General features: G+C 40.5%; 1 protein-coding gene and 1 long non-coding RNA gene across 7 annotated transcripts in view; one reads left to right on the forward strand and one right to left on the reverse strand.

Annotated features, from left to right (window-relative positions):
• The window catches only part of apc (APC regulator of WNT signaling pathway), a 193,807-nt gene that overhangs the window by 123,900 nt on the left and 42,841 nt on the right, over nucleotides 1-27,066 (forward strand). For all 6 annotated transcript variants that reach the window (XM_060837378.1, XM_060837396.1, XM_060837413.1 and 3 more), the window contains 2 exons: nucleotides 8,988-9,189; nucleotides 24,013-24,121. In XM_060837378.1, the coding sequence (XP_060693361.1) occupies nucleotides 8,988-9,189; nucleotides 24,013-24,121 (311 nt within the window). The remainder of the gene's footprint in view (nucleotides 1-8,987; nucleotides 9,190-24,012; nucleotides 24,122-27,066) is intronic.
• The window catches only part of LOC132823502 (uncharacterized), a 92,436-nt gene continuing 72,377 nt past the window's right edge, over nucleotides 7,008-27,066 (reverse strand). Inside the window, exons 4-5 of the long non-coding RNA XR_009645558.1 lie at nucleotides 9,015-9,175; nucleotides 7,008-7,199 (exon numbers count right to left, since the gene is read on the reverse strand). This is a non-coding gene — a long non-coding RNA (uncharacterized LOC132823502). The remainder of the gene's footprint in view (nucleotides 7,200-9,014; nucleotides 9,176-27,066) is intronic.

The following is a 27,066-nucleotide window of genomic DNA, read 5'->3' on the forward strand; positions in this document are numbered from 1 at the left end:
TTCAGCTATAATGCAAGTGTTACATTTGATCACTTCATTTGTGCACAAGAAGCATGCATAAGTGTGTTTGGGCTTTTGTGCATTTTAATTAGTATACTTTCTGAGAGCTGTTTTACAATCTATTGTTAGCTTAGTTATTAATTTTCATTTCAATTGGCTTTTATATCTAGGCAGCAACTTGCTGGAGATTGAGTGCAGCCATTTTGATTGATCGAGTACTGAATAATACTCTATTTCTATGTCCCTGAAGTTGACTATTATAATTGTTTTTGCTTCTTGTGTGACAATATTTTTTAATACTAGATTGCAATTAGTTCAAAGCTGAAATATAGAATTTGTGATTTTATGTGGTTGCACATGGTGTGGTGTAAAAAACTCAGCATTGCCATATCTCACTGATATTAAAGTTTCATTAAATTTCTTGTACGTGACTTGTTTTGGTTTCACAGGTATGCTTTAACGTACTTAAGTACTCAAGAAATTCAGATGATTTAGAAACTTGACAGCAGTAAAAATTTAAATTCTTCCTTTTTACCCTGTTATACAACTGTTTTAGAAATATGTGTAGGAATTAGTAATTCACCCCAAACAGTCTGCATTTATTTTCTATTTGACCGTTTAATCTAATCATGTTTATGCACCCTGTACCCATATCCATTTAGCCTTTTTTTCCTTCCATTACCTATCCAATCTAATCTTGAGTGTTTTCATACTTTGTTAAAAATCACACAACACCAGGTTATAGCCCAACAGGTTTATTTGGACTATAACCTGTTGTGTGGTTTTTAACTTTGTACACCCCAGTCCAACACTGGCGCCTCCAAATCATTCATCATTTGTACCCAACTGCTGAGCCTCAAAGTTGATTTCACAGCCTTCTGGTTACTCATTGAGAGGAAAATAGGGATAATCCAGAAAACTATAGACTGGTGAGTCTCCATCAGGGGTTGGGATGCTACTGGAGAGAATTCCTAGGGATAAGATTTATGCGCATGGCCTCATTAGGGACTGTCAGACTGTCATGATTGAATGATACTGACTTGATTTGAATTTTTCGAGGAGGTGACAAGGGTGGTGGATGTGGGTAGAGCTGTGGCTGTTGTCTACGTGGATTTTAGTAAGGCTTTGAATAAGGCTTTCAACAGGGTCCCTCAATGGTACGCTCATCCAGAACATTAAGACGTATGGGATCCATGGACACTTGGCTGCATAAACAATTTGCTTGCACATAGAGGGTAGTGGTGGAAGGGTGTTTTCCACCTGGACTAGTGGTATTCCACAAGGATCTGTACTGGGACTTCTGTTTGTGATATATATAAATGACTTGGATCAAAATGTAGACGTGGGTTATTAAGTTTGCAGATGATACAAAGATTAGTGGAATTGTAGATAGTTTAGAAGGTTCTCAAAGGATATAGCAGGATCTAGATCAGTGTAGGAATGGCAGATGGAGTTTAATCCGGTAAGTGTGAGACTGTGTACTATGGGAGATCAAATGTAAAAGAAAAGTATACATTTAATGAGAGGATCCTGAACAGCACTGATTTACAGATGGATCTTGGGTTCAAGTCCATAGCTCTCTAAAACTGGCTACACAAGTAGATAAGGTGGTAAAGAAGACATATGGCATGCTTGCCTTTATTGGTTGGAGAATTGAGCACATGAGCTGAAAATGTGTTGCTGGTTAAAGCACAGCAGGTTAGGCAGCATCCAAGGAACAGGAAATTCGACGTTTCGGGCCAGAGCCCTTCATCAGGAATGATGTGCTTCCTGTTCCTTGGATGCTGCCTAACCTGCTGTGCTTTAACCAGCAACACATTTTCAGCTCTGATCTCCAGCATCTGCAGACCTCACTTTTTACTCGAATTGAGCACGAGTCATGTTGCAGCTTTATAAGACTTTGGTTAGGCCACATTCGAAGTATTGTGTTCAGTTCTGTATGCCGCATTACAGGAAGGATGTGGAGGATTTAGAGAGGGTGCAGAAAAAGTTTACTAGGATGCTGCTTGGATTAGAGGGTATGAGCTATAAGAAAAGGCTAGAAAAACTCAGGTTTTCTCTGGAGCATTGGAGGCTGAGAGGAGATTTGATAGAAATCTATAAAATGATGTGATGCATCGATAGGGTTGACTGTCAATCTTTTTCCAAGAATTGAAATGACTAAAACTAGCAGGCATACATTTAAGATGAGAGGAAGAAAGTTCAAAGGAGATGTGAGGGGCAAGTTTTTTTTACACAGTGGTAGGAGTCTGGAATGCACTGCTGGAGGTGGTGGTGGTAGAAGCAGATATAATAGTGGGCTTTAAAAGACTTTTAGATAAGCTCATGAATATACAAGGGATGGAGGGATATGGACCAAGGGCAGGGAAACAGGATTAGTTTAATTTGGCGTCACGTTTGGCACAGTATAGTGGGTCGAAAGGCCCATTCCTGTACTGCAATGTTCTATAGAAGTTTACAGGATGAAAACCGAGCCTTCGGCCCAGCTGCTGCTTGTCACCCAGTTTTCGCAATGAAACTAGTCCCATTTGGGTAAAAACAATGACTACAAAACTGTCTCATTTGCCTGTATTTGGTCCATATTCCTCCAGACCTTTCCCATCCATGTACCTGTCTAAATGTTTCTTAAATGACAAAATTGTACTTGCCTCTGGCAGCCCATTCCAGACACTCACCACCCTCTGAAAAATTTGCCCCTCTGGGCCCTTTTGTATCTCTTCGTTTTCACCTTAAACCTGTACCTTTTAGTTTTAGACTACTACTTGTATGAAGAAGTTGCTCCAGTACTTTCAAAGATAGGTTAAAGATAGTGCAGGATAGGCATGTCCCATTAAAGACAAAGGATAGGAAGGGCAAGATTCGTGAACCGTGGATGACAGGAGAAATTGTACGACTAGCCAAGAGGAAAGGGGAAGCATACAAAAGGTTTCGGCAGCTAACGGAACGGGCCCTGGAAGAATATCAGAAGAGTAGGACAAGTCTTGAACAAGGATTCAAGTGGGCTAAAAGGGGTCATGAAATAGCATTAGTGAGCAGAATTAAGGAGAATCCCAAAGCATTTTATTCTTATATAAGAAGCAAGCGGGTCACTAGAGAAAGGATTGGTTCACTAAGGGATAGCGAAGGAAGGCTGAGTGTCAAACCTGAGAGAATGGGTGAGATTCTGAATGATTACTTTGCATCCGTGTTCACTGAGGGGAGGAACATGAGTGTTGAGATTAGCGATAGAAGTTTGATTAGTCTGGATCACGTTGACATAAGTAGGGAAGATGCGTCGAGTAGGCTAGAGGTTATTAAGGTGGACAAATCCTCAGGACCGGATGGGATCTATCCCAGGTTGCTGAGGGAGGCGAGAGAGGATATAGCTGGGGCCCTGACAAATATCTTTGTGGCATCCTTAAATACAGGTGAGGTGCCGGAGGACTGGAGGGTTGCTCATGTCCCCCTGTACAAGAAGGGTAGTAGGGATATTTCGAGTAACTACAGGCCAGTGAGCCTGATGTCAGTGGTGGGAAATTTGCTGGAGAAGGTACTGAGGGATAGGATCTATTTATATTTAGAAAGGAATGGGCTTATCAGTGATAGGCAACACGGTTTTGTGCAGGGGAGATCGTGCCTTACCAACTTTATAGAGTTCTTCGAGGAAGTGACCAAGTTGATAGATGAAGGAAGGGCTGTTGATGTTATATACATGGACTTTAGTAAGATGTTTGATCAGGTTCCCCATGGTAGACTAACTGAGAAAGTGAAGTCACAGGGTGTGAAAGGTGTTCTAGCTAGGTGTATAAAGAACTGGTTGAGCAACAGGAGACCGTATTGGTTGAAGGGAGTTTCTCTAAATGGTGGAAGGTGACCAGTGGTGTTCTACCGGGGCCAGTGTTGGGACCACTGTTGTTTGTGATATACATAAATGATCTGGAAGAGGGCACTGTTGGTATAATCAAGTTTGCAGATGACATGAAGATTGGTTGAGTAGCAGAAAGCATAAGGGACTGTCAGAGAATACAGGAGGATATAGATAGACTGGAGAGTTGGGCGGAAAAGTGGCAATCGGTTTTCAATCCAGATAAATGTGAGGTGATGCATTTAGGCAAGACTAATTCTAGAGCAAATTATACAATGAACGGAAGAGCCTTGGGAAAAGTTGATGGGCAGAGAGATCTGGGAGTGCAGGTCCATTCTACCCTGAAGGTTGCTGCACAGGTGGATAGAGTGGTCAAGACCAAACCCCACAGAAATAGGCATGAGAGCAGAGGAGTACTAACACGTGAATAAAAAGCTGATATTGTAAAAGACAGGTTTTGTTCATGGGATATCGGTATCCGTTCTGGAACAGAAGTAACTGCTGATGGGATGGGCTCCACCTGAACCATGATGGAACTGATTTTTTTTTCAATTCTGAGCAGATGAGTAAACAGGGAGGTGGTCAAGGCTTTAAGCTAGTAAGATGAGGAAGGCATCTATAAGAGATGTAAGTCACTTAAAGGTAAATGCAACAAGGAAAAAAGTCACCTGACAATAGAATGTAGAAAAGGATAAAGTAAAGGAGGCCATTTGATGGCAAGGGAATAAATAATTATGCGTCTAAAAATTTTGATTAAAACTGAACTGAAGGGAAATTTATTTAAAAATGAATTTAAAATATTTGTGCAGCAGTGCATTTAATATTTGTAATTAAATAGAGAAATTGAAGGCAATCACGCATTGGAAGCAACCAGCAAAATTATGGTAACATAGATGTGGGTACAGAAAAGTCAGGACAAGGAATTACACGTTGGAATGTTGTTATATTTCAAAAGGGGAAAGGGAGGTACAGTAACAGAATAATAATGGCGTTAGAGGAAAAGGACATGGCTATTAGCAAGATAAACGTAGACTCTGTGTATTGGTAGAGCTAAAAGATCACTTAGACTAATCAGACCCCCTTGTGCATGGAGAAGGTTGGCCAAAAGGCTACCACAGGACTCTGTGCTGGCCCCAGCCATGTTCAACATGAATACAAATAACCGGTCAAGATCTATATCCTGCAAATTCACCTGACCGTATCCTTTGTGCCAAGGCTCCATCTTTGCATAAAAACCAAAAGAACTGTGGATGCTGTGAAACAGAAACAAAAGCAGAAGTTGCTGGAATAGCTTAGCAGGTCTGGCAGCATTTGTGCAGAGAAATCAAAGTTAATGTTTTGGGTCCAGTGAGGACCAACGCATTAACTTTGATTTATCTTCTCAGATACTGGCAGACCTGCTGAGCTTTTCCAGCACTTTTGTTTTTGTTACATCTTTCAGTATTCTGCACTAGTCTGTTAATGAAGAAATGACAAGGTTCATAGACTGCTGCACCATTGAGGATCATGGAATCCATGCTGTGTGGAAGCAGGCCATTTTGCCCATCAAGTGCACACCAACTTTCCAGAGAGCATCCCATCCAGAGAGTGGTGCATATATGAAATGAGCTGCCAGAGGAAAAGAAAGAAGTGGGTACAATTACAACATTTAAAAGATATTTGAACAGCTATATAGATATGAAAGGTTTCAAGGAATATGGGCCAAATGCAAGAGCTTTGGACTAGTTTGGTTTAGGAAACCTGGTCAGCATGGACAAATCGGGCTGAAGGACTTCTTGCCGTGCTGTATGACTTTATTTCTATCATACTGTTTTGCAGAGTGGAGTACACTTATCTGGCAAATATGTTACACATGCCATCTTGTGGACATTCAATTGAATTTAATAACGCATGTCATAACTAGGAACTTTGGCTCATTCAAATCTTCACGAATGGTAATGAACATTTCAATCTTTGGCAAACATTACAGTCTTTCACAAATATTTCCACTTATGATGGAGAAAAGGTTATTGATGTAGCAGCTGAAGATGGTTGCACCCTGAGAAACTCTTGCAGTAGTGACCTGCATTGATTGAACTCCATCAACTGAAGCTGTCTTCCTTTGTGTTAGGAATGACTAGAGTCATTGGACAGTTTTTCCTTCGTTCCTACTGACTTCAGTTTTGCTAAAATTCCTTGCTGTTGCACTCAAACGCTGCCTTTGTGTCAGGAGTGATCACTTTCACCTCCCCTCTGGAGATCAGCCCTTTTTTTCCCATGATTGACCAAGACTGAAATAAAATTGGAAACGAAGTGTTTGTGGCAGAACCCAAACTGAGCATCGGTGAGTAGGTTACTTCTTTGCAAGTGCAGCTTGATAGCATTGTCAATGACCCCTTCAAAACTTTGCTTATGATTGAGAATATTCTGATGGACCAGTAATTTGGCCAAGTTGGATTTGGTCTTTCATGGATGGAATATATCTGGATAATTGTCCACATCATTAAGCAATGCTAGTATTGTAGGTGTATTGGAATAGTTTGGCTAGAATTACATCTGGTTCTGCATTAAAAGTCTTGAGTAATATAGCTTAGATGTATGAGTCTAAAGATTTTGTATCCAGTGTCTTCAGCTGTTATTATCATGTAGAATGAATCAAACTGTCTGAAGGTTGGCATCTGTGATGCTGAGAACATCAGGAGATAGATTATCTATTCAGAGCTCCTGCGATAAAATGGATGCAAGTACCATTGATGTCTTTTGCACTGATGTGTTGACTGCTAGCGTTATTGAGGAGGGGGATATTTGTGGAGCCACCATATCCTGTTTGTTGTTTAGTTGACAAGCAACATTCATGACTGGATGTGGCAGGACTGTAGAAGCTTGACTGTGGTTTAGCTTTCTCTGTGTCTGTTGCATGCTGTTTTCACTGTTGGATATGCAAGTAGTCCAGTATTTTAGTTTCACCAGGTTAGCACCTTCATTTTTAGGTATGCCTGGTGCTGTTCCTGGCATGCCCTCTTGCATCTTCATTGAATTAACAATCATAAATGTCCTTTAGAGAATTGATATTCCATTTTCTTAAATGTCACCCCAGAATCAGCAGTGGACAATATGACCTGTTGATCTGTTTTAGTTACTTGAATAAATACTTGGACAAAATATTTATGAAATCCCTCCCTCTTCAAGATTTTTGTGCACTTGTGAGAAAAATCAAGGTTAACTATTTCAACTGAAAATGTTATGACTAAACTAGGAGTAATGCACTGTTTTTCTCTCAGTCTTCGACTCCATTGGTGACAACAGAAATTTGGTTGTTTTTCTTGGTTCCTATTATCTCCAATAAACATAAAATCAAATTGCTAGAGAAACTCATCTGTGGAGAGAAGAAAGAGTTAATGTTTTGAGTCCAGTGGGATTTGAATCCATGCTTTTCTGCCTCAAAAATATGAGTATTAACACGGAGTCAAGAATGCTGCTTTGAATTTGAACTTGAGAATATGTCAATATAACACATTAGACTTGAGTGTGGAAGTGTAGAAAGGCCTGATTACTTGCAGCATATCCAAGCTAGGTTCAGTGAATGTCATGTATCTTTTCTAATTGAAGCACAGGAAGTGAGGCTGTGGAGAACAGCTGTTTGGTAAGGGACTTGAACACTTAAAGTTGTCTCTTTGGTTTTCCTTTATCTCAAGGTGATGTATTGTTCAGCAGTTACCAGCATAAATTATTGTTAATGTAATATTTTCAAATATTTTTGAGGAGTTCTCTGGAGTGAAAAAACAGTACGTAACCTGTTTGTCACAAGTTTTATGCAGCTTGTTCTTGCACGAGCCATATTCCAATTGTTGTTTTTCTATCAGCTATGGCCAAATTTTGAACATATTGGTTGTTTCATCAGTTTTCAACTCTTTAATAAAAAAAATGCATAATAGATATGCATTTTTGAATTGTCAACTTTAGTATGCATCCCTTATTGTCATGAGAGTGTGATGTTGGGCGACCATTTTGAAATGCTGCAATCCATGCAGTGCAGTGCTTCCACAATTCTATTAGGTAATGAGTTCCAGGAAATGGATTCAACACTAATGAGTATATGCCTGACTCATGTTAGTGCTTTCATGCATGCGCTCTTATTTATCTAGGAGGTGAAAGTCAGGTTTTGAAGGTACTGCTGAAGAATCCATGGTGTAGTGCTGTGGTTGTCCTGTGGATTTTATGAATTGCAGTCTTGATCCACGCAGTAGAGCAGGTGGATATTTAAGCTTTTAAATGAAGCGCTGATCCAATCATAAAGTGCCACGAGGCGACCCAGCTCTGATCTAGTCACTAGTGATCCAGAACAATTTATCTCTCTTTTCTCTATCCTCCTACCTAAGCTGTTGATGTTAGGGAAATTGAAATGTGGTTGGGTGCCTTGCTGAGGTAGTTCATTCTCCTACTAGTAAGAGTCATTCACACTAGAATGGAGAAAATTATTGCATCAGTCATGCTTGACATTTGATATTAACTACATGTGGGCATGGACTGGTACCTTAACTGGGAATTTGCGAATTGAGATGAATACAGTTGTCATCAAATGGTTCTACTTCTGACCTCAGTGAAGCGATAGCCATTAACAAGTCTGGAGATAGTGTGCCTCGGAGCTTGGCTGGGGATCTTTAACGATAATATCATGGGCCTTAAATGATTTGCATCGAGCAACCATAACCATCTTTATGCTAGATGTTATTCCACTATTGGTGAGTTTTCCCTGCATCTACATTGGCTTCAGTGTTTACTTGGGCTGTTTGCTGCACTTATAAGAATGCTGTCTGAATGGCAAGAATAGTTCGCATTCAGAATGTCCATGTTTGGGACAAGGTTGTATTATGGTCTGTAGTTGAATTCCCCTAATAGAACCAAAGCTGATCATAATTGAGCAGACATTGTGTGAGTAAGTTTTGCTCCTAGTGGTGAAAGGTGATTCATCATTCTCATTGTTCAAGAAGTTGACTGATGACAGGTTTTTCTTTTGCCAAGTATTTGGATTAGTTTTGGGAATTATGCAGTCACGTCTTAAAATTGTCTTAACTTTCCCTGAGAATTATAAATCCATTTTATCTTTATACATAATGCAGTTTTACAAAACTGCATAAAATTATTTAATGCTTTTATTTTTCAGAACTGAACTTGGAGTGTGAAAATTCACCTGCAGTAAAATTAAAACCAAAGATGTCACTGCACTCGTATGGAAGTAGAGAAGGATCAGTGTCGAGTCGGTCAGGAGAGTGTAGTCCAGTTCCAATGGGTTCAATTCCAAGAAGAGGATTAGTCAATGGAAGCAGAGAAAGTACTGGCTACTTGGAAGAGCTAGAAAAAGAGAGGTACATATTACTTTATTCTGTTTGAAGTAACTATAACGATATTAGTTTTTGTCCCTAATCTATGGACCTACAATTCCTGAACATGATCGGAAAAATGCAGATATATTTGTATATAATTTTATTTAACAGTAAAATAGCAATTCCAATATCAGTTGTATTTTTATTAATTTACCGTATTACAGATAGTCTAATGATTGACATGATCCTTCGATAAGACCTTACTACCAAGTTTTTTTGATTGTTTTCTAGGTTTATGAATGAAATTGTGTAAACTTGCTAAACTTTGGATATGGTCATTGCATGGCACGTGCTATGAATGTTACGTGTTGATAATTACCTAAAGTATGAATGTTGTTTGCATGTGAAAATGGACAAGTTTGATAACTCAGTTGGTGTGAATTAATCTGAACACTAAATCAAGTGAACATTTCTTCCCAGTCTACAATGTAGGTAGGTTCACTGATAGAATAACTGAAGAAATCAGGATGTGCTGTGATAACATTGACAACCATGGGACTAGTGTAGATTTAATGTAGCTTCGGTGACACAGATTTGATGCGTATTCTGTATGATCATTTGTTTTGAAGATGTTTGGTAGTGATGTCTTAAGGTGAGATAATTACCTGACAACAACTGCAGTATCTTATTTTGTCAATTTGACTCTTCCACAGAGGACTTTACCCTTGATTCCCATTACCGCTTGTTTGAATGTTACCTTGTAACCCAAGGCAGTCACCTCCTCTCAATTTAGCTCTTGTGCTTATGTTTGGACCAAGGCACAGAGAGGTCTTGGCATTGATGAGTAAGTAAATACTAAGGATGCTGGATATTTGAAATAAAACAAAATGTTTAAGAAACTCTTCTAATCTGGCAACATCTGTGGAGGGACAAAAACCAAGTTATGTTTCAAGTCCAATGACTTCTTTGGAACTGTTCCAAATTCCTCAGCTATTTCTTCAGATCATCTGAAGTTGTGGAAATTGGCCAAATTCTAAGTTTACAATGGCACAGATTTCAGATGGAAGCCAAAATTGATCATATACTGGACACTTGAGACTAAAGATGGATGTAAATCTATGTACCCTCTAAGCTGTGCACTGTGCAACAGCTTCTGAGACACCTTGTGTTTAATTATTTACTTGTGAGTGGGCCTGGTGCTGAAAGAAATCTAACTGTACTGACCATCTCATCATTGGTCATTTTCCCCCTCACAGGTGCTTCCAGTAGGTTCAGTTGTTTGATTCATTCAAGTCTTGAGTGATAAGCCTAGAAAAGAAATCAGCCTGTGATTGGGGTGAACAGGGCAGAGGAACTTGAGTGCAGGGCACATAAGCATGACTACCAGAGCAGTTGTGATGTTGAGAGATTGAAAGGATGTGGTCAGTGAGGGACTGGAAAAACTGTCCATAAGATTTATTTTATTCTTAGTAACAGCAATGGTGTGTGAATGAAGTGAGCCAGTACTCTGACAAGGGACCCCAAACTTATGGATGGAAGAAGTGTTTTATAAAGTCTTGTATCTTGTGAACATCAGTTATCATTGCTAAACATTATTGAGTGAGTATTTGAAGGTTTGTTCTGGGCATCTTACTCATCATCAATCTTCTGTATAAATGCAAATGATTTTGTATAGTTTCTGCGTGTAGACTATATTGCAGTCCTTCTGTCACATTGTGATGTTTTGTACAGGATTCCTGACTTGAGGCAACTTCATTTAACTGCCATTCAACAGTTACATTTCTTCAGATAAAATAGTTTCTAGTAAGATGGATTTGCCAACTGCTGACATATAAACTACTAGTTGAATTTAATTAAACTCGGTTCACAGGTATTTCAATTAGGAGAAAGTGAGGACTGCAGATGCTGGATATCAGAGCTGAAAATTGTGTTGCTGGAAAAGCGCAGCAGGTCAGGCAGCATCCAAGGAGTAGGAGAATCGACGTTTCGGGCATAAGCCCTTCTTCAGGAATCAAGAAGAGCTTATGCCCGAAACGTCGATTCTCCTGCTCCTTGGATGCTGCCTGAACTGCTGCGCTTTTCCAGCAACACATTTTTCAGCTCACAGGTATTTCATCTGACTACAATGAGACTTTGTTGTTAAGTGGGCCTACAAGAGTTACTTAAGTTACATCACTTCCTTTTAACTGCCATGTTTAAGCAAAAACAAAAAACTTCAATGAGCAAAACAGGAAATCCTATGAAATGTTGCCCAGCATTGTTCCTCTGCAGATAGTGTCAGATCTGTTGAGGTTTCTCAAGCACGTTGTTTTATTTTAAATATCCAGTATCCATAGTATTTACTTACTCGTCAGTGCTCAATTTAGATTGTGTCACGGCCTCTGTGTCTTGGTTCAAATATCGCTGGATGAAACTGTGTAAGCAGAATTACAACAATCCAAAAGTAAGATCCCAGTACAACAGAAGTATTCCAGTATGGTACTTGTGGAAAGTGCTCTTCGTTAGATCAGGCAGCCTGTCCCTATTTGCCCTTGAGAATGTGGTGGTGAGCTATCTTCTTAAATCACAGCAGTCCATTAGTAATAAGTAGACCACAATGCTATTATGGAAGAAATTCCAGGACTTTGACCAAGTAACAATGAAGGAACGGCGGTATAATTACTATTCGTGGTAAGTGGCTTGGAGAGGAATTTGCAGGTGGTGGCATTTCCATGTGTTAGCTGCCCTTGTGTTTCTAGATGGAAGTGGACTTGGGTTTGGAAGGTCAAGGATCTTTAATGAATTTCTGCAGTGCATCTTGTAGGTAGTACTCAGCTGCTGCTGAGCATTGATGTCTGAGTGGGATGTTCTTCGGCAGGTCAGTGTACTTCGATGGGCTGAATGGCCTGCTTTCACATTGTAGGGATTCTATGACCTGCCTCCAATACCACTCACCATCCTGACTTGGAAATATGTCACAAGTCCTTCATTGTCACACAGTCAATATCCTGGGATTCTCTCCAGAACAGCATTTGGTTTACCTACAGCATTGGATTGCAGCGGTCAAGAAAGGGAGTTTATCACCACCTCACTAAAAGGGCAACTAGTGAAGGCAATAAATGGTGGCCAACCAGAAATGCCAACGTCTCATGAATGAATAAAAAAAGTCACCTAGAATTAATATACTGCCTTTGTGGCCTCATTATCTGATTTATTCTCTATCCCTCACGTAGCCTTGAAAAGGGGGCCTGTAGACTACTCTTACCAGTGTCCTGTCTACCTTTTTATGTTTTTACCTCCACCCATATGGATTATATACTTTCAATTCAAGATCATTTCTTGCTAATGTACTTAGTCCATTCAATGCCAACAATGCTACCTCACCACCCTTTCCTTCCTGCCCAACCTTTCAAAAAGTCACATATCCCTGAATGTTTAGTTTCCAGCTTTGATCTCCTTGTAAGTATTTCTCTGTAATGGCTATAACACCCTTTAACCTGTATTTGTGTCATTAATTCAGTTTTTATTCTGATTAAAGAGCCTGCCTTTTGACTTTTCACCATATTGACCCTATTTACTATTGTTTTCAATGTTTGTATACCCTGTCCCTTTCTAAGCCACTCTGGGTATTGTTATTCAATTAGCTGCCCTGTAGTGTAGCCTTTTCCTTTTGCTTTGGAAGCCTACATTTTCTCTTTCTTCCTCTCGCTTGCTGTCTTTCCCCCAGTTAGTTAAAATTTTCTCAAGTGTTCGACCAGGAAACTGGTCCCAACACAATTCAAATGAAGCATATCCCATCAGAACAGCTCCCTTCCACTCCAGGGCTGGGTGCTAATGCCCCACAAACTGAAGAATTATGTGGCATTTCACCCACACCTATCTGAACCACACAATTCTCTCCTTGACAGAGTTGACCCAATGTCAGTTTACCTGTGGTTCAGTAGTAATTCAGAGATTAGTCGCTTGGAGGTTATGCTTTTCAGCTTAGCTCCTAACTGTTCAAAGTCATTCAGCAGAACCCCCTTTTCTTGATCTACCAATGTTGTTGGTACCAATGTGGACAATAACTATGGGATTCTTCCTCTCCCTATCCAAGTTCCTTTCAGTCACGAAGAGATGTGCTTAACCCTGGCTCTGGGTAGGTAGCACAGTCTTTAGGATTCCCACTCTTGGTTGCAGAAAGAAATATCTGTCCCCCTAACTATTATGTCTCCTCCCACAACTACATTCCTGTCTTCTTCCCCACCTTGAATGGCTCCCTGAACCAAGATGCCACTGTCAGTTTGCTTATTCTCCCAGAAATCCCCTCCCTCATCTGCATATCTGACAACATCCCTGTAACTGTTGGACAACTGCAGGGATTGAAACTCCTCAGTTGTTACCCCAGACCCTTATACCTGCCTCAGTTATGTCCCTGATCACAGATTAATCTTGACTTATTTAATCTGATAATACTTTGTAGCCAAGGTTACAGGTAACTTGCCCCTTCCCTGATGTAGTTCAATATCTGCAGCTCAAACTCCACTTCTCAACTTGGAACTGAAGTTTCTCCAAGCTGTAAATACTTGCAACTGATGTGTTCATTCTGAATGACGGCAGCTTCAAGATGTTGCAGTCACAACACATCACTCATCCTCCATCATGATCATATTTGATTTAACTAATAAATTAATCACTCGAGTTCGTGCTCTTTTTACTTCACTACTGGAATTTTGTTTTATAAACTAAATAAACTAGTATTAATCTAATAGAGTCATAGATACATACAGCACAGAAACAGACCCTTCAGTCCAACTCATCCATGCCGATCAGATATCCTAAACTAATCTAGTCGCATTTGCCGGCATTTGGTTCATATCCCTTTAAACCCTTCCTATTCATGTAGCCTTCCAGATGCCTTTTAAATGAAGTAATTGTATCAGCCTTCCCCACTTTGGCAGCTCACTTCATACATGCACCCATGTATGTTTGGTCCGCTACATAGATGACACTTTTGTCATCACAAAACAAAACAAGATAGAGACATTTAACATCATCATCAATACCCTCACAGGCATAAGGTTCACCAAGGAGGAAGAAACTGACAACAAACTCGCATTCCTGGAAGTCACAGTCGAAAGAACGTACAACTGAGAACTTCAAACCTGCGTATACAGAAAACCGACAAACACTGACTAAATACTTAACAGCAACCATCCCAACACACACAAACAAAACTGTATCAGAACACTATTCCAACGAGCCACCTCACACTTCAGCACAGGCGAACTTTGGAAAACAGAGGAGAGCCACCTATACAACGCATTCAAGAAGAACGGATACTCAAAAAATACAGTCCGCAGATTCCTCAAGAACAAACCACGACACGCAGACCAAACATGGCCAGAAACCCTAACCACCTTACCATACATCAAAGAAGTTTCAGAAATGACAGCCAGACTACTAAGACCCCTCGGAATTCTAGTAGCGACACAAACCCACCAACACTCTTGAACAAAAACTAACAAACTTAAAAGACCAAGTACAACCCATGGACAAAATCAATGTCATCTACAAAATTCCATGCAAGGACTGTCAGAAGTACTCTGTAGGACAAACAGGAAGAAAGTTAGCCACCAGGATACACAAACACCAGCTAGCCACAAAAAGACACGACCCCCTCTCCCTCGTAGCCCTACACACGGAGGAAAAAAAACACCATTTCGACTGGGGCAACACATCTATCCTGGGACAGGCTAAGCAAAGACGTGCCAGAGAATTCCTAGAGGCCTAGCTCTCCAACCACAACGCCATAAACAAACACATAGATCTAGATACCATCTATCAACCCCTCAGAAAATGAACAGGAAATGACATCACCACAAACCCCAGGAACCCCATCCAGGCCAAACATATAAAGAGAAAGCAGGAGACAATAGCTTCGCTTCACTTGGAGGTCACCACTGATGATGTTACCTAGCCAGGTAGTGAAACGTCAGGATATCACACCTACAGCTCAGCGAGCAAACCTACACCCTACACCCCAAACCTCAACCTGAGCTACAAACTTTCACAAATCTTGCAATGCACCCATTCTGTACGTGAAAGAGTTTCACCATAGGTCTCTTTTAAATTTTTCCCCTCTCACCTTAAACCTATGCCCTTTACTTGTGGACTCCCCTACCCCAGAGGAAAGTATCTTGTCTATGTACCCTATCCATGCTCCTCATGATTTTATAAGCCTCTGCAAGGTCACCCCTCAGCCTCCAATGCTCTGAGAAAAACAGCCCCAGCCTATTCAACCTCTCCCCCTAACCCTGGCAACATCCTTGTAAATTTTTTCTGTACCCTTTCAAGTTTTACAACATTCTTCCGATAGAAAGGAGACCAGAGTTGCACACACTATTCCAAAAGTGGCCTAACCAATGTTCTGTACATCTGTAACATGTTCTCACAATTCCTATACTCGATGCTCTGACCAATAAAGGAAAGCATGCCAAATACTGCCTTCACTACTCTATCTACATGCGATTCCACTTTCAAGGAACTATGAAGCTTCACTCCAAGGTCTCTTTGTTCACCAACACTCTCCAGGACCTGACCATTCAGTGTATAAATCTTTCCCTGACTTGCCTTTCCAAAATGCAGCAGTTCACATTTATCCAAATTAAACTCTATCTGCCACTCATTGGCCCACCTGATCAAGATCCCATTTTACTCTGAGGTAACCTCCTTTGCCATCCACTACGCCTCCAACTTCAGTGTTACCTGCAAACTTACTATATATCCTATATTCAAATATATAAATTATATATTATATAAATGATGAAAAGCAGTGGTCCCAGCACTGATCTTGTGGTCTCAGGCCTCCAGGCTGAAAGGCAACCCTCCACCACCACCCTCTGTCTTCTACCTTTGAGCCAATTCTATATCGAAATGACTAGTTCTCCCTGTATTCCATGTGATCTAACCTTGCTAAGCAGTCTACCATGAGGAACCTTGTCAAATGTCTCGTTGAAGTCCATACAGATCATATCCACTGCTCTGTCCTCATCAATCCTCTGTTACTTCAAATAACTCAATCAGGTTAGTGCGACATGATTTCCAACACACAGATCCATGTTGACTATCCTTAATCAGTCCTTGCCCTTCCAAATACATGTACATCCTGTCTCTCAGGGTTCCCTCCAACAGCTTGCTCACCACTGACGTCAGATTCACCTGGTTTTCCTTCCTATCTTTCTTAGATATTGGTACCATTTTAGCCAACTTCCAGTCTTCTGGCAGCTCATCTGTGGCTATTGATGATATGAATACCTAAGCAAGGGGCCCAGCAATCACTTCCCTAGCTTCCCACAGAGTTCTAGGGTAGCCCTGAGCAGGTCCTGGGGATTTATCCACCTTTAAGATCACTTTCTCTGTAATGTGGACATTTTTCAAAATGTCACCATCTATTTCTCCACATTCTATATTTTTCGTGTCCTTCACCACAATAAACACTGGTGCAAAATACTCATTTAGTATCTCCCCCATCTCCTGCGGTTCCAGACACACGCTGCCTTGCTGATCTTTGAGGAGCCGTAATCTCTCCCTAGTTACCCTTTTGTCATTGATGTATTTATTAAATCCCTTTTGGATTCTCCTTAAACCTATTTGCCAAAGTGATCTCATGTCCCCCATTTGTCCTCCTGATTTCCCTCTTAAGTGTACTCCTACTGTCTTTATACTCTTCTTAGGATTCACTGGATCTCTGCTGTCTATACCTGACATATGCTTGCTTCTTTCTCTGAACCAAACCCTCAATTTCTCTATTCATCCAGTATTCCCACACCTACCAGCCATTCCTTTCACCCTAAAAGGAATATAATATCTGTAGACTCTCATTATTTCATTTTTGAAGGCTTCCCATTTTCCAGCCATCCCTTCACCTGTGAACATCTGTCCCAATCAACTTTGGAACATTCTTGCCTAATACCATCAAAATTAGTTTTCCTCTAAATTAGAACTTCAACTTTTAGATCTGGTCTATCCTTTTTCCTTCACTATTTTAGAACTGATAGAATTATGATCGCTGGCCCCAAAGTGCTCCCTCACTGACACCTCTATCACTTGCCCTGCCTTATTTCCCAAGGGTAGATCAATTTTTGCATCTCCTCTAGTAGGTACATCCGCATACTGAATCAGAAAATGTTATTGTACACTCTTAACAAATTCCTCTCCATTTAAACCCTGAACACTGTGCCAGTCCCATACTGATCACATACCATAATCACCCTAACAATCTTTGAGATCTACTTACAAATTGTTTGTCAATTTTCTGCTGACTGTTGGGGAGGGGGTCTATAGTACTATTCCAATGAGGTGATCATCCCTTTGATATTTCTCAGTTCCACCCAAATAACTTCCCTGGACATTTTCCCAGGAATATCCTCCCGAAGTACAGCCGGAAGTTAAAAATCTCACAACACCAGGTTATAATCCAACAGGTTTAATTGGAAGCACTATAACCTGGTGTTGTGTGATTTTTAACTTTGTACACCACAGTCCAACACCAGCATCTGCAAATCATGACTACAGCCGTAATGTTATCCCTTATCAAAAATGCCACTCCCTCTCCTCTCTTGCCTCCCTTTCTATCCTTCCTATAGCATTTGTATCCTGGAACATTAAGCTGCCAGTTCTGTCCATCCCTGAACCACGTGTCTGTAATTGCAATGATATCCCAGTCCCGTGTTCGTAATCATGCCCTGAGTTCTCTGCCTTGCCTGTTAGGCCCCTTGAGTTGAAATTCTGTATATATTCCAGTAATAATCGAATTTCTTTGACTACATTTTGAGATTAAATTAATGTTGTCAACTATTACGCGGATACTACTTTTGAGGGGCTGGAATTCATGCCTGTCAAAATTCGTACCATATCATTAGCAGAAACCCAACTGATCTAAAAGAATTGAAAGAAAATGAATTATGGTAATTCAGAAAACCCAGAGTGGAATACAACAGCCAGAGGACTGGAAGACTGGAGCAGGAGATGACGGCCGGAACACTGATTCATAAACATTGATCTGTTATCTGTGAAGAACCCGGGTCGACTTTCACACAAGATATGTGGAAAAAGCCATGTTATTTGGCAAAAATAGGGAGTTGACTTTTACATGAGATTGACTTTTACTTGAGTATATATGTTAAATGCGGTTTATTTTATCAGTGCTACCTCATTCTCTGCTTTGTTCCTGCCTGCCCTGAGTGTTTGATTTGCTCCTTTTCCCAACCGGACCAGTCTCGGACTGATCTCTTTCCTTACTCTCTCCCTGGTTCTCCCTGCCAACCCTCCCCCGTATATACACACACACACACACACACACACACACACGACCTCTTTGAAATTCTTCAGTTGTTTTTAAGAAAGGAAAGCTGAAAAACACTGGAGACCTAAGCACAATCTTATGAACTGAATTGTATTTTTAACGGCAAGTATTCACCCGTCTGACTCACCGCATTCACTGTATTTGTGTCACTCACTGTGGTTTGTGATACTCTACTGTCAATCTTGCTTCAGGACAGCCCTTGATCCACTCCTTTTAACCTCTCCCACTCATCTCTCACTCTGGAGAGTTTACTTCTTACATTCAACCCTAGTTAAAAACTACTCTTGTCCCACTTGATACCAAATTTCTAGCAGTACTCAGTTACTCATTTGGTCTTTGTCTCCTTCTTCTGCCATGTTGCATATTAACCTGCAGTGAATGATTTCTCTTTCTTATAAATGTCTGTTCAGAGAACCATTTTTGCTACAATAATCAACACCTTATTTAGACAAAGGAATTCAGAGGCTTGACTTTGAACAGCCAACCATTTAATTTGGCGATGTTACTTGCTTAAAGGCTCAATCCTAATGTGGCATTAATTCTGAAAATTGAATGTGGCAAGGATAGACGAGTTGTATTTCCACTTTGAGCCAAATTTCCAACAGCAGTCAGTAATTCACTTGCCCTTTGTCTCAATCTGCTGCTGTCCCACAATGACTCTGTGCTTCTTACTCTTGTAAATTTCAATAAGATCACCCCACGTTCCTCTAAGCTGTAATGAATAAAGACCTAGCCTATTTAACTGTTGTTGATCATTCAACTCATTCATCCTAGGAAACAGCCTCTTCAATCTCTTCCAGTACATCTTTTCCAGGGAAATTTGGTGATGGTAACATTGAATGTCGAGGGGCAGTGACTCTATTGTCTTTTACTGAAGATGGTCATTGCCAAGTATCACTTGCCACCGGTCAGCCCAAGCCTGGAAATTATCTAGATGTTATTGCATTTGAACATGGACTGCTTCAGTATCTGAGGAATTGTGAATAGTGCTGAACATTGTACAATCTTAGGCCAACATCCCCACTTCTGACTTATGATAGAGGGAAGCAGCTGAAGATAGGTGGGCCTGGAACACTACCCCAATGAACTCCTGCAGAGGTGTCCTGAAACTGAGATGGCTGACCTGCAACAACCATAACCATCTTTTTATGTGGCAAATATGAATCCAATCAGCAGAGTGGTTGCTTTGATGCCCATTGATTTCAGTTTTGCTAGGGCTGCTTAATACTACACTATAGCTATTTTGTTGAACATCAGAGGAACTATATCAAGCAATTTGAGAGTTAGTAAAGATAAGACATTTATCATTCAACATCGAAAGCCTGGATTTGTATCCTACCCTTACCATTTTAAAAAAAAAGGTCTGAAGGCTATTGAGAGAAACATTGAGAGATGTTAGAAGGGATGACTTAAAGCTTGATCAGTGTTTGTTTATTGAGGGTCTTAAAGGAGGTTTAGGCTTTAAACTCCAGAACTTGGGACTGCAGAAAGTTAAAGGTGGGAAGGAAAAGTGAGAATTTTAATTTGGAAGACTTGAGAGATGAGTGACAATTGTGCATCTGTCCTTGAAATTAGGAACAATCAAGTTTTGAAAAGGCGAAGCCATGGCTGCTGATTTTTGACAGCAATGACAAAGCGATATATCATGTTACATGAATGAAAATTGGCTGCCTTTCATAATGGACAAGATATGGAGTTAATTTTGGATTCACATAAAACGCCAAAGTTGCCTATATCTTAAAGCTGTGATGCTGGAGGAAATTTAGCACTACAGGCTACGGGCAATTTAGCATGGCCAGTTCACCTGACCTGCACATATTTTGTGGGGGTGGGGAGGAACTGGAGCACCCGGAGGAAACCCATGCAGACACAGGGAGAACGTGCAAACTCCACACAGCCAGTCGCCTGAGGCGGGAATTGAACCCGGGTCTCTGGCGCTGCGAGGCAGCAGTGCTAATCACTGTGCCACCGTGCCGTCCTCGCCACTGTGCTGCCCATTGCCACCATGCCACCCACGCAGTGGAAGAAGTTGTCTGACCTGGATGTAGATGCCAGACATTTTGATGACAGCAATTTTATGTTATATAGATCCATTAGAGTAGTAAAACAGGGGCCACTCAGCTTCTGACTTCATTACAGTCTTGTTCAAACATGAGCAAAAGAGCTGAATTCCAGTGCTGTGGTGACATTGGCTGCCCTTGACATCAAGGCCACATTTGACCAAGTGAAATCAAGGAACCTAGCAAAACTAGCATCTGTAGAATCATGATGTAAACTTATTACTGGTTGGACTCATATTTGACATGAAGGATTTTTGTGGTTGGGGGTAAGTCATTTCAGTTTCAGACATCTCTGGAGGAGAGACTCCGATCCACGTCCAAAACACAAGTTGTTTTATCAATGACCTTCCCTCCATCAAAAGACCAGAGGTAGGAATGTTCACTTGATTGCGTGTAATGTTTAACACCATTGATGGCGACTCAGATACTAAAGCAATCCTAGGTCATATGCAGCAAGACCTGAACAATATACGAGTTTGGGTGACAAGTGGCATTTGTGCCATATAAAAGGCAGTGACAGTTCCAACAAAACAGAATTCAACTATCATCCCTTGACATTTTTATCGCATTACTATGGTTGAATCCTGTGTTATCAATATATCTGAACTGGCAGAAACAAAATCCTAGGGCATCACGAGTAATATCAAAGTCTGACACCAAGCCACCTTAACAGATATTAGGCTTGTGATCAAAAGCTTGATCGAAGCTGAAGGATTATCTTAAAGGAGGGGAACATGATAGAGAGGCAGAGCAGGGATAAAATACACAGATAGTGGAAAAGTTGAAACAGGTGATGAAGCTAAGTGCCATTAGTATATTTGTGAAACCAGATCAATGTGGGAGAAGTTGGTTAGCGCCATCTTTCTGGCACAAACTGGGTTCAGGGTCCAAGACCACATCTAAATAGGGAAGTGGTTGCTGGGCCCCTTGCTGAGATATTTGTATTATCAATAGTCACAGGTGAGATGTCGGAAGACTGGAGGTTGGGCTGACATGGTGCCACTGTTTAAGAAGGGTGGTAAGGACAAGGCAGGAAACTATAGACCAGTGAGCTCAACATCAGTGGTGGGCAAATTGATAGAAGGAATCCTGAGGGACAGGATGTACGTGTATTTGGAAAGGCAAGGACTGATTAGGGGTAGTCAACATGGCTTTGTGCATGGAAATCATGTCTCACGAACCTGCTTGAGTATTTTGAAGAAGTAACAAGGAGGATTGATGAGGGCAGAGCAGTAGGCATGATCTATATGAACTTCAGTAAGGTGTTTGACAAGGTTTCCCAAGGGAGACTGATTAGCAAGGTTCGATCTCCTAGAATACAGGGACAACTAGTTATTTGGATACGAAACTGGTTCAGAGCGTGGTGGTGGAGGATTGCTTTTCAGATTGGAGGCCTGTGACTAATAGAGTGCCACAAAGATCATGCTGGGTCCACTACATTTTGTCATTTATATAAATTTGAATGTGAGCATAAGAGACATAGTAAGTTTGCAGATGACACCAAAATTGGAGGTGTAGTGGACAGCGAAGAAGGTTACCTCAGACTACAATGGGACCTTGATCAGATGGGCCATTGGGCTGAGAAGTGGCAGATGGAGTTTAATTTAGATAAATGTGAGGTGCTGCATTTTGGGAAAGCAAATCTTAGCAGGACTTATGCACTTAATGGTAAGGTCCTGAGGAGTGTTGCTGAACAAGAAGACCTTGGAGTGCAGGTTCATAGCTCCTTGAAAGTAGAGTCACAGGTAGATACAATAGTGAAGAAGACATTTGATATGCTTTCCTTTATTGGTCAGAGCATCGAGTACAAGAGTTGGGAGGTCATGTTGTGGCTGTACAGGACTTTGGTTAGGCGTACATTTTGGATTATTGCGTGCAATTCTGGTCTCCTTCCTATTGGAAGAATTTTGTGAAACTTGAACGGGTTCAGAAAAGAAAACAAGGATATTGCTCGGGTTGGAGAATTTGAGCTATAAGGAGAGGTTGAATATGCTGGGGCTGTTTTCTCTGGAGTGTCGGAGGCTGAGGGGTGACTGTATAGAGGTTTATAAAATCTTGAAGGGCATTGATAGAATAAATTTCCCTGAGGTGAAGGAGTCCAGAACTCCAGGGCATATGTTTAGAATGAGAGGGGAAAGATATAACAGAGGCCTAAGGGGCAACGTTTTCAAGCAGAGGGTGGTATATGTATGGAATGAGCTGCCAGGGGAAGGGTTGGTACAGGTTGGTACAATTGCAACATTTAAAAGACATCAGGATGGGTATATGAATAGGAAGGGTTTGGAGGGATATGGGTTGGGTGCTGGCGCAAGTGGGACTCGATTCTTTCAATTCATATGAAATGAACGAGAAGTAAAAGTAGAAATTGGGCCACTCCAAATTAATGCTGGAAGGCTAGTTCTGGGCGATAAGGAAATAGCTGAAGAACTTAAGTACTTTCTGTCAGTCTTCACAGTGGAAGATATGAGTAATATCCCAACAATTAAGAAGAGTCGGGGCAGAGTTAAGTATGGTAGCCAGTACAAAAGAGAAAATGCTAGAAAAGCTAAAAGGTCTAAAATTTGATTAAATCTCCTGGTCCCGATGGGCTACATTCTAGAGTTTTGAGGGACGTAGCTATGGAAATAGCGGAGCCGCTGACTCTGATATTTCAAAAATCACTGGAGTCAGGAAAAGTCCCAGATGATTGGAAAATTGCTGTTGTAACCCCTTGTTTAAGAAGGCATCGAGACAAAAGATGGAAAATTATAGGCCGATGAGCCTAACCTCAGTTGTAGGTAAAATTCTTGAATCCATCGTCAAGGATGAAATTTCTAAATTCTTGCAATTGCAGGGTCGGATTAGAACAAGTCATCATGTATTTAGTAAGGGGAGGTTGTGCCTGACAAACCTGTTAGAATTCTTTGAAGAGGTAGCATGGGTGAGTTGGACCGAAGGGTCTGTTTCCGTGCTGTACATCTCTGACTCTACAGTAGACGTGATTCCCTTTTAACATTAAGACTGTTGACCTACAGGTGCATGCTATATTTGTTGGCAAAGCAGTCATCAGGTTTATGTAATGCAGAGGATGTGGAGGATGGTAATTAGGAAAGGGCTGGGCAGACATAGACAGTCTTTGACACTTTAGAGGGCAGTCATAATTAGTCTGACTTTGTTTACTTAATAATTAGACTTGGCGTCCATAGCTGGCTCACCTATGAATCCTATGCAGTTAAACTGGCTTCACAAAGAACAGTATAAATATGCCACAACATCTTTAAAAATGAAAAAAAAATCATTGTGCAATGTGCATTTCGTGGAATTGAACTGAAGTCTTTGCAACACAGCTTGACCTTTTATATGAATCTAGAAAGACCATGGGAGAATTACTACAGAACATAAAATGATTTGCTTCCATGAACAGACTAATATCTTATGTGACTTGTTTACATGTTCTATATTAAGTGTGTTGTAAATGTATAGTTTCTCTTTATTTGCAAGGTCTTTATTACTTGCTGAGATTGAAAAGGAAGAAAAGGAAAAGGATTGGTACTATGCACAACTTCAAAATCTCACCAAGCGGATTGATAATCTCCCTCTCACAGAAAATGTAAGTTAAGTAGAATTTCTGCTGATGTGTTTCCACAGTTATTATATTGAATTATTTTGTAAAATTCCTCTGTTAGCAAAATAATCTTACCTGTAATTTTTCACATTGTTAGTTTTATTTACGCTCATGGGATGTGGACTTCATTGGCAATGGCCTATTTCTTGTTGAACCTAATTATGTTGAAAGTGCTATTCAAATACCTCCTTCAACCACTGCAGTCTGCACAATGAAGCTATACCCATAGCGCTGTAATTTAGGGAGCTGCATAAAGTAGATTGAGCAACTGTGGCAGGTAAAATTTTAAGGAAAACCCAAATATGTTTTATCAATACTTTTTAATAGGAAGGAAACAGTAACTCTGTGTAGATACATAAGATTTGGGCAGAGTTCTAAATGATTACCTTGCCTTTACAAAGGAGACATAGAGGGATGATGTAGGCCTTATAGTTAAGGAGAGGGATATATTGCAGACAATAAGCATGAAGCAAGAAGGAGTAATGGAGAGAATGGCATCCAAAATCACTAGGGCCAGATGAATTGTATCCCAAGTTGTTGTTATAACCCACAGTGAAAATAACAAGTGCTGAGGACCCATTTTCCAATCCTCATTAGATACAAACATGGTACTTGGTCATTGGATGTCTGCAAATACTGTATAATTGTTTAATAAGAATGTGAAGGATAGGCTAAATAATTGTAAGGCAATAGTCTAACTTTAATAGTAGGAAAACTATTGAAATCACCATGGTTATGTTTGACCAAGACTTTAATGAGATCTGGAACCGAGTGATTCCCATAGAAGATACGAATATTGGTGAGCAGGTTATCGGGGAATTTGTGTTCTGATTGTTGTGTTGTTGATACTCCATTTCTTTGATCAAGAATAGACTAATGGGCCTCTACTTGGCCAGATTGAGTTTGTCTTGATAGTGAATTTTGAGAGGATTTGTCTTGATTTTTGAGGCGATATCCAAACTATTTTTCACTTCCAAACGAATGCCAGTATTGCATGTGCACTGGAATGCCCAAGTGGAAGAGAGACCCAGTTCTTGAGCACAAGTATTGTTGATGGAGTCTATAGGCTTTAATGTGTGCAGTGTCTTCATTTCTGGGTGTCTCATGGAATTTATTATATTGGTTAAAAGACTGTCTTCTTTGATGATAACATCCTGTATGGATCAAGTACTAGACATCTTTGCTTTCAAACATGTAGTGCGTCATCATTGAGCATCCAGGTTATACATGGTGCCTTCTCCTCTTATTTAGTTGTCCACCACAGGACTACAGAGATTCATAAGTTGTGGCATTGTGTTGCCCCACCAATTCCAAGCTACTTTCACTTTTGGTGTGGAGGTGATTCTCTGGTTAGTGACTTTACCAGTTTCGTATTCATTTTTGTGTATACCTGGTGCTGCTCCTTACATACAGCTAACTCCTCACTGTTCAAGGGTTGATCTCCTTTTAAGGCAAAGGTACTATTAAGGCTATGTGTTACCAGGGAATGACAATTTATTGTTGAATGTAATTAAGCTTCCCATAGACCCCATGAATGCTCCATTTTAAATTCCTAGATCTGTTCTAAATCTGTTCCATTGATATTGTCAAGCCACATGATGGAAGAAACTGTCTTCATGAAACATTATTCAACTTCATAAAAATTGGCTATTAGGACTGGTAAACGTTGTTAGCTTGAACGTTTTTAAACATGGATGATTACAAGAGCAGAAATGTATAATTCTATCATTTTAGTTTCTTACAATAATTCTTGATGAAATTTACCAGGCAAGAACAGCAAAGAGTGAAAAAAGGTAGCATTGGTATATGAAGGCTTGGCCAAAGAGAGATTCTGAAGGTATTGTTGCATACAATATATAGGCAGGTTTTACAGACAGCATATTGAGTGAGAGTCTACAATCACTTGAAGCTATTTTTGTTCAAAACGTAAGGCTTTGGGTAGTGTTGTAGAACAAAGGTACCTGGGGGTTCAGGTACATAATTCTTTGAAATTTCTGTCAGATACAGATAGGGTTGAAGGTTTGTGTAAAGATTTGTAGCTCGGGTGCCAGTGACCATGGTTATGGGGTTGTTCGCTGAGCAGACGTTTTGTCTCCTGTCTAGGTGACATCTTCAGTGCTTTGGAGCCTCTTATGAAGCATTGCGGTACTGAAATTTATTTAGTTGCATTCCTGCTGCTTCCGGGTGCTGATTCCCATTGTTCATTGTCGTGGCCAGTATATTGGGTCTAGGTCTATGTGTTTGTTCGAATCCATGGATAAGTACCTGCCTCTAGGTGTTCTCTGGCTGTCTCTTATCAGCGGATCCAAACACTCCATACCATCATCACAGAAATTCCTAGATAACATCAATAACATAAACGTTGACGAGGATGAAGCAATGGTCTCATTTGATGTAATGGCACTGTTCTTTTTCAATTGACAAAACTCTAGCCTGACAGACAAATAGCCAAACTCCTGGATAGGCAGAACAGACAACACGATGGGGACCCTACCATCAAGGACTCCTACTCAAACTACTAGACCTGTGTTTAATGACACATTGCACATTCAAGAACCAAATATATGAACACATTAATGGGACACATATGGGCTCACTCATCTCCAGGCTCAGAGCAGAAGCAGTAATGCAAAGACTGGAACAAACTGCCTCCTACTAATCTGACCCAAACTCTGTATCATATACGTGGATGACACTTTTGTAATTATTAAGAGAACAGAAATCGAGAAAACCCAATGGATTATCAACATCACACTGACGGGTATCAGATTTACGAGAGAGGAAGAAATCAACAATCCATTCCCATTCCTGGATGAGTTGGTAGAAATAGCACAACGGTGAATGGCCCACAGAAGTGTACAGAAAAATCACATACACAGACCAGATCGTGAACACACACAAGAGAAGCTGCATTAGGACCCTGTTCAAAA

Source organism: Hemiscyllium ocellatum, chromosome 2, assembly GCF_020745735.1.
Source record: "Hemiscyllium ocellatum isolate sHemOce1 chromosome 2, sHemOce1.pat.X.cur, whole genome shotgun sequence".
Taxonomy (NCBI): domain Eukaryota; kingdom Metazoa; phylum Chordata; class Chondrichthyes; order Orectolobiformes; family Hemiscylliidae; genus Hemiscyllium; species Hemiscyllium ocellatum.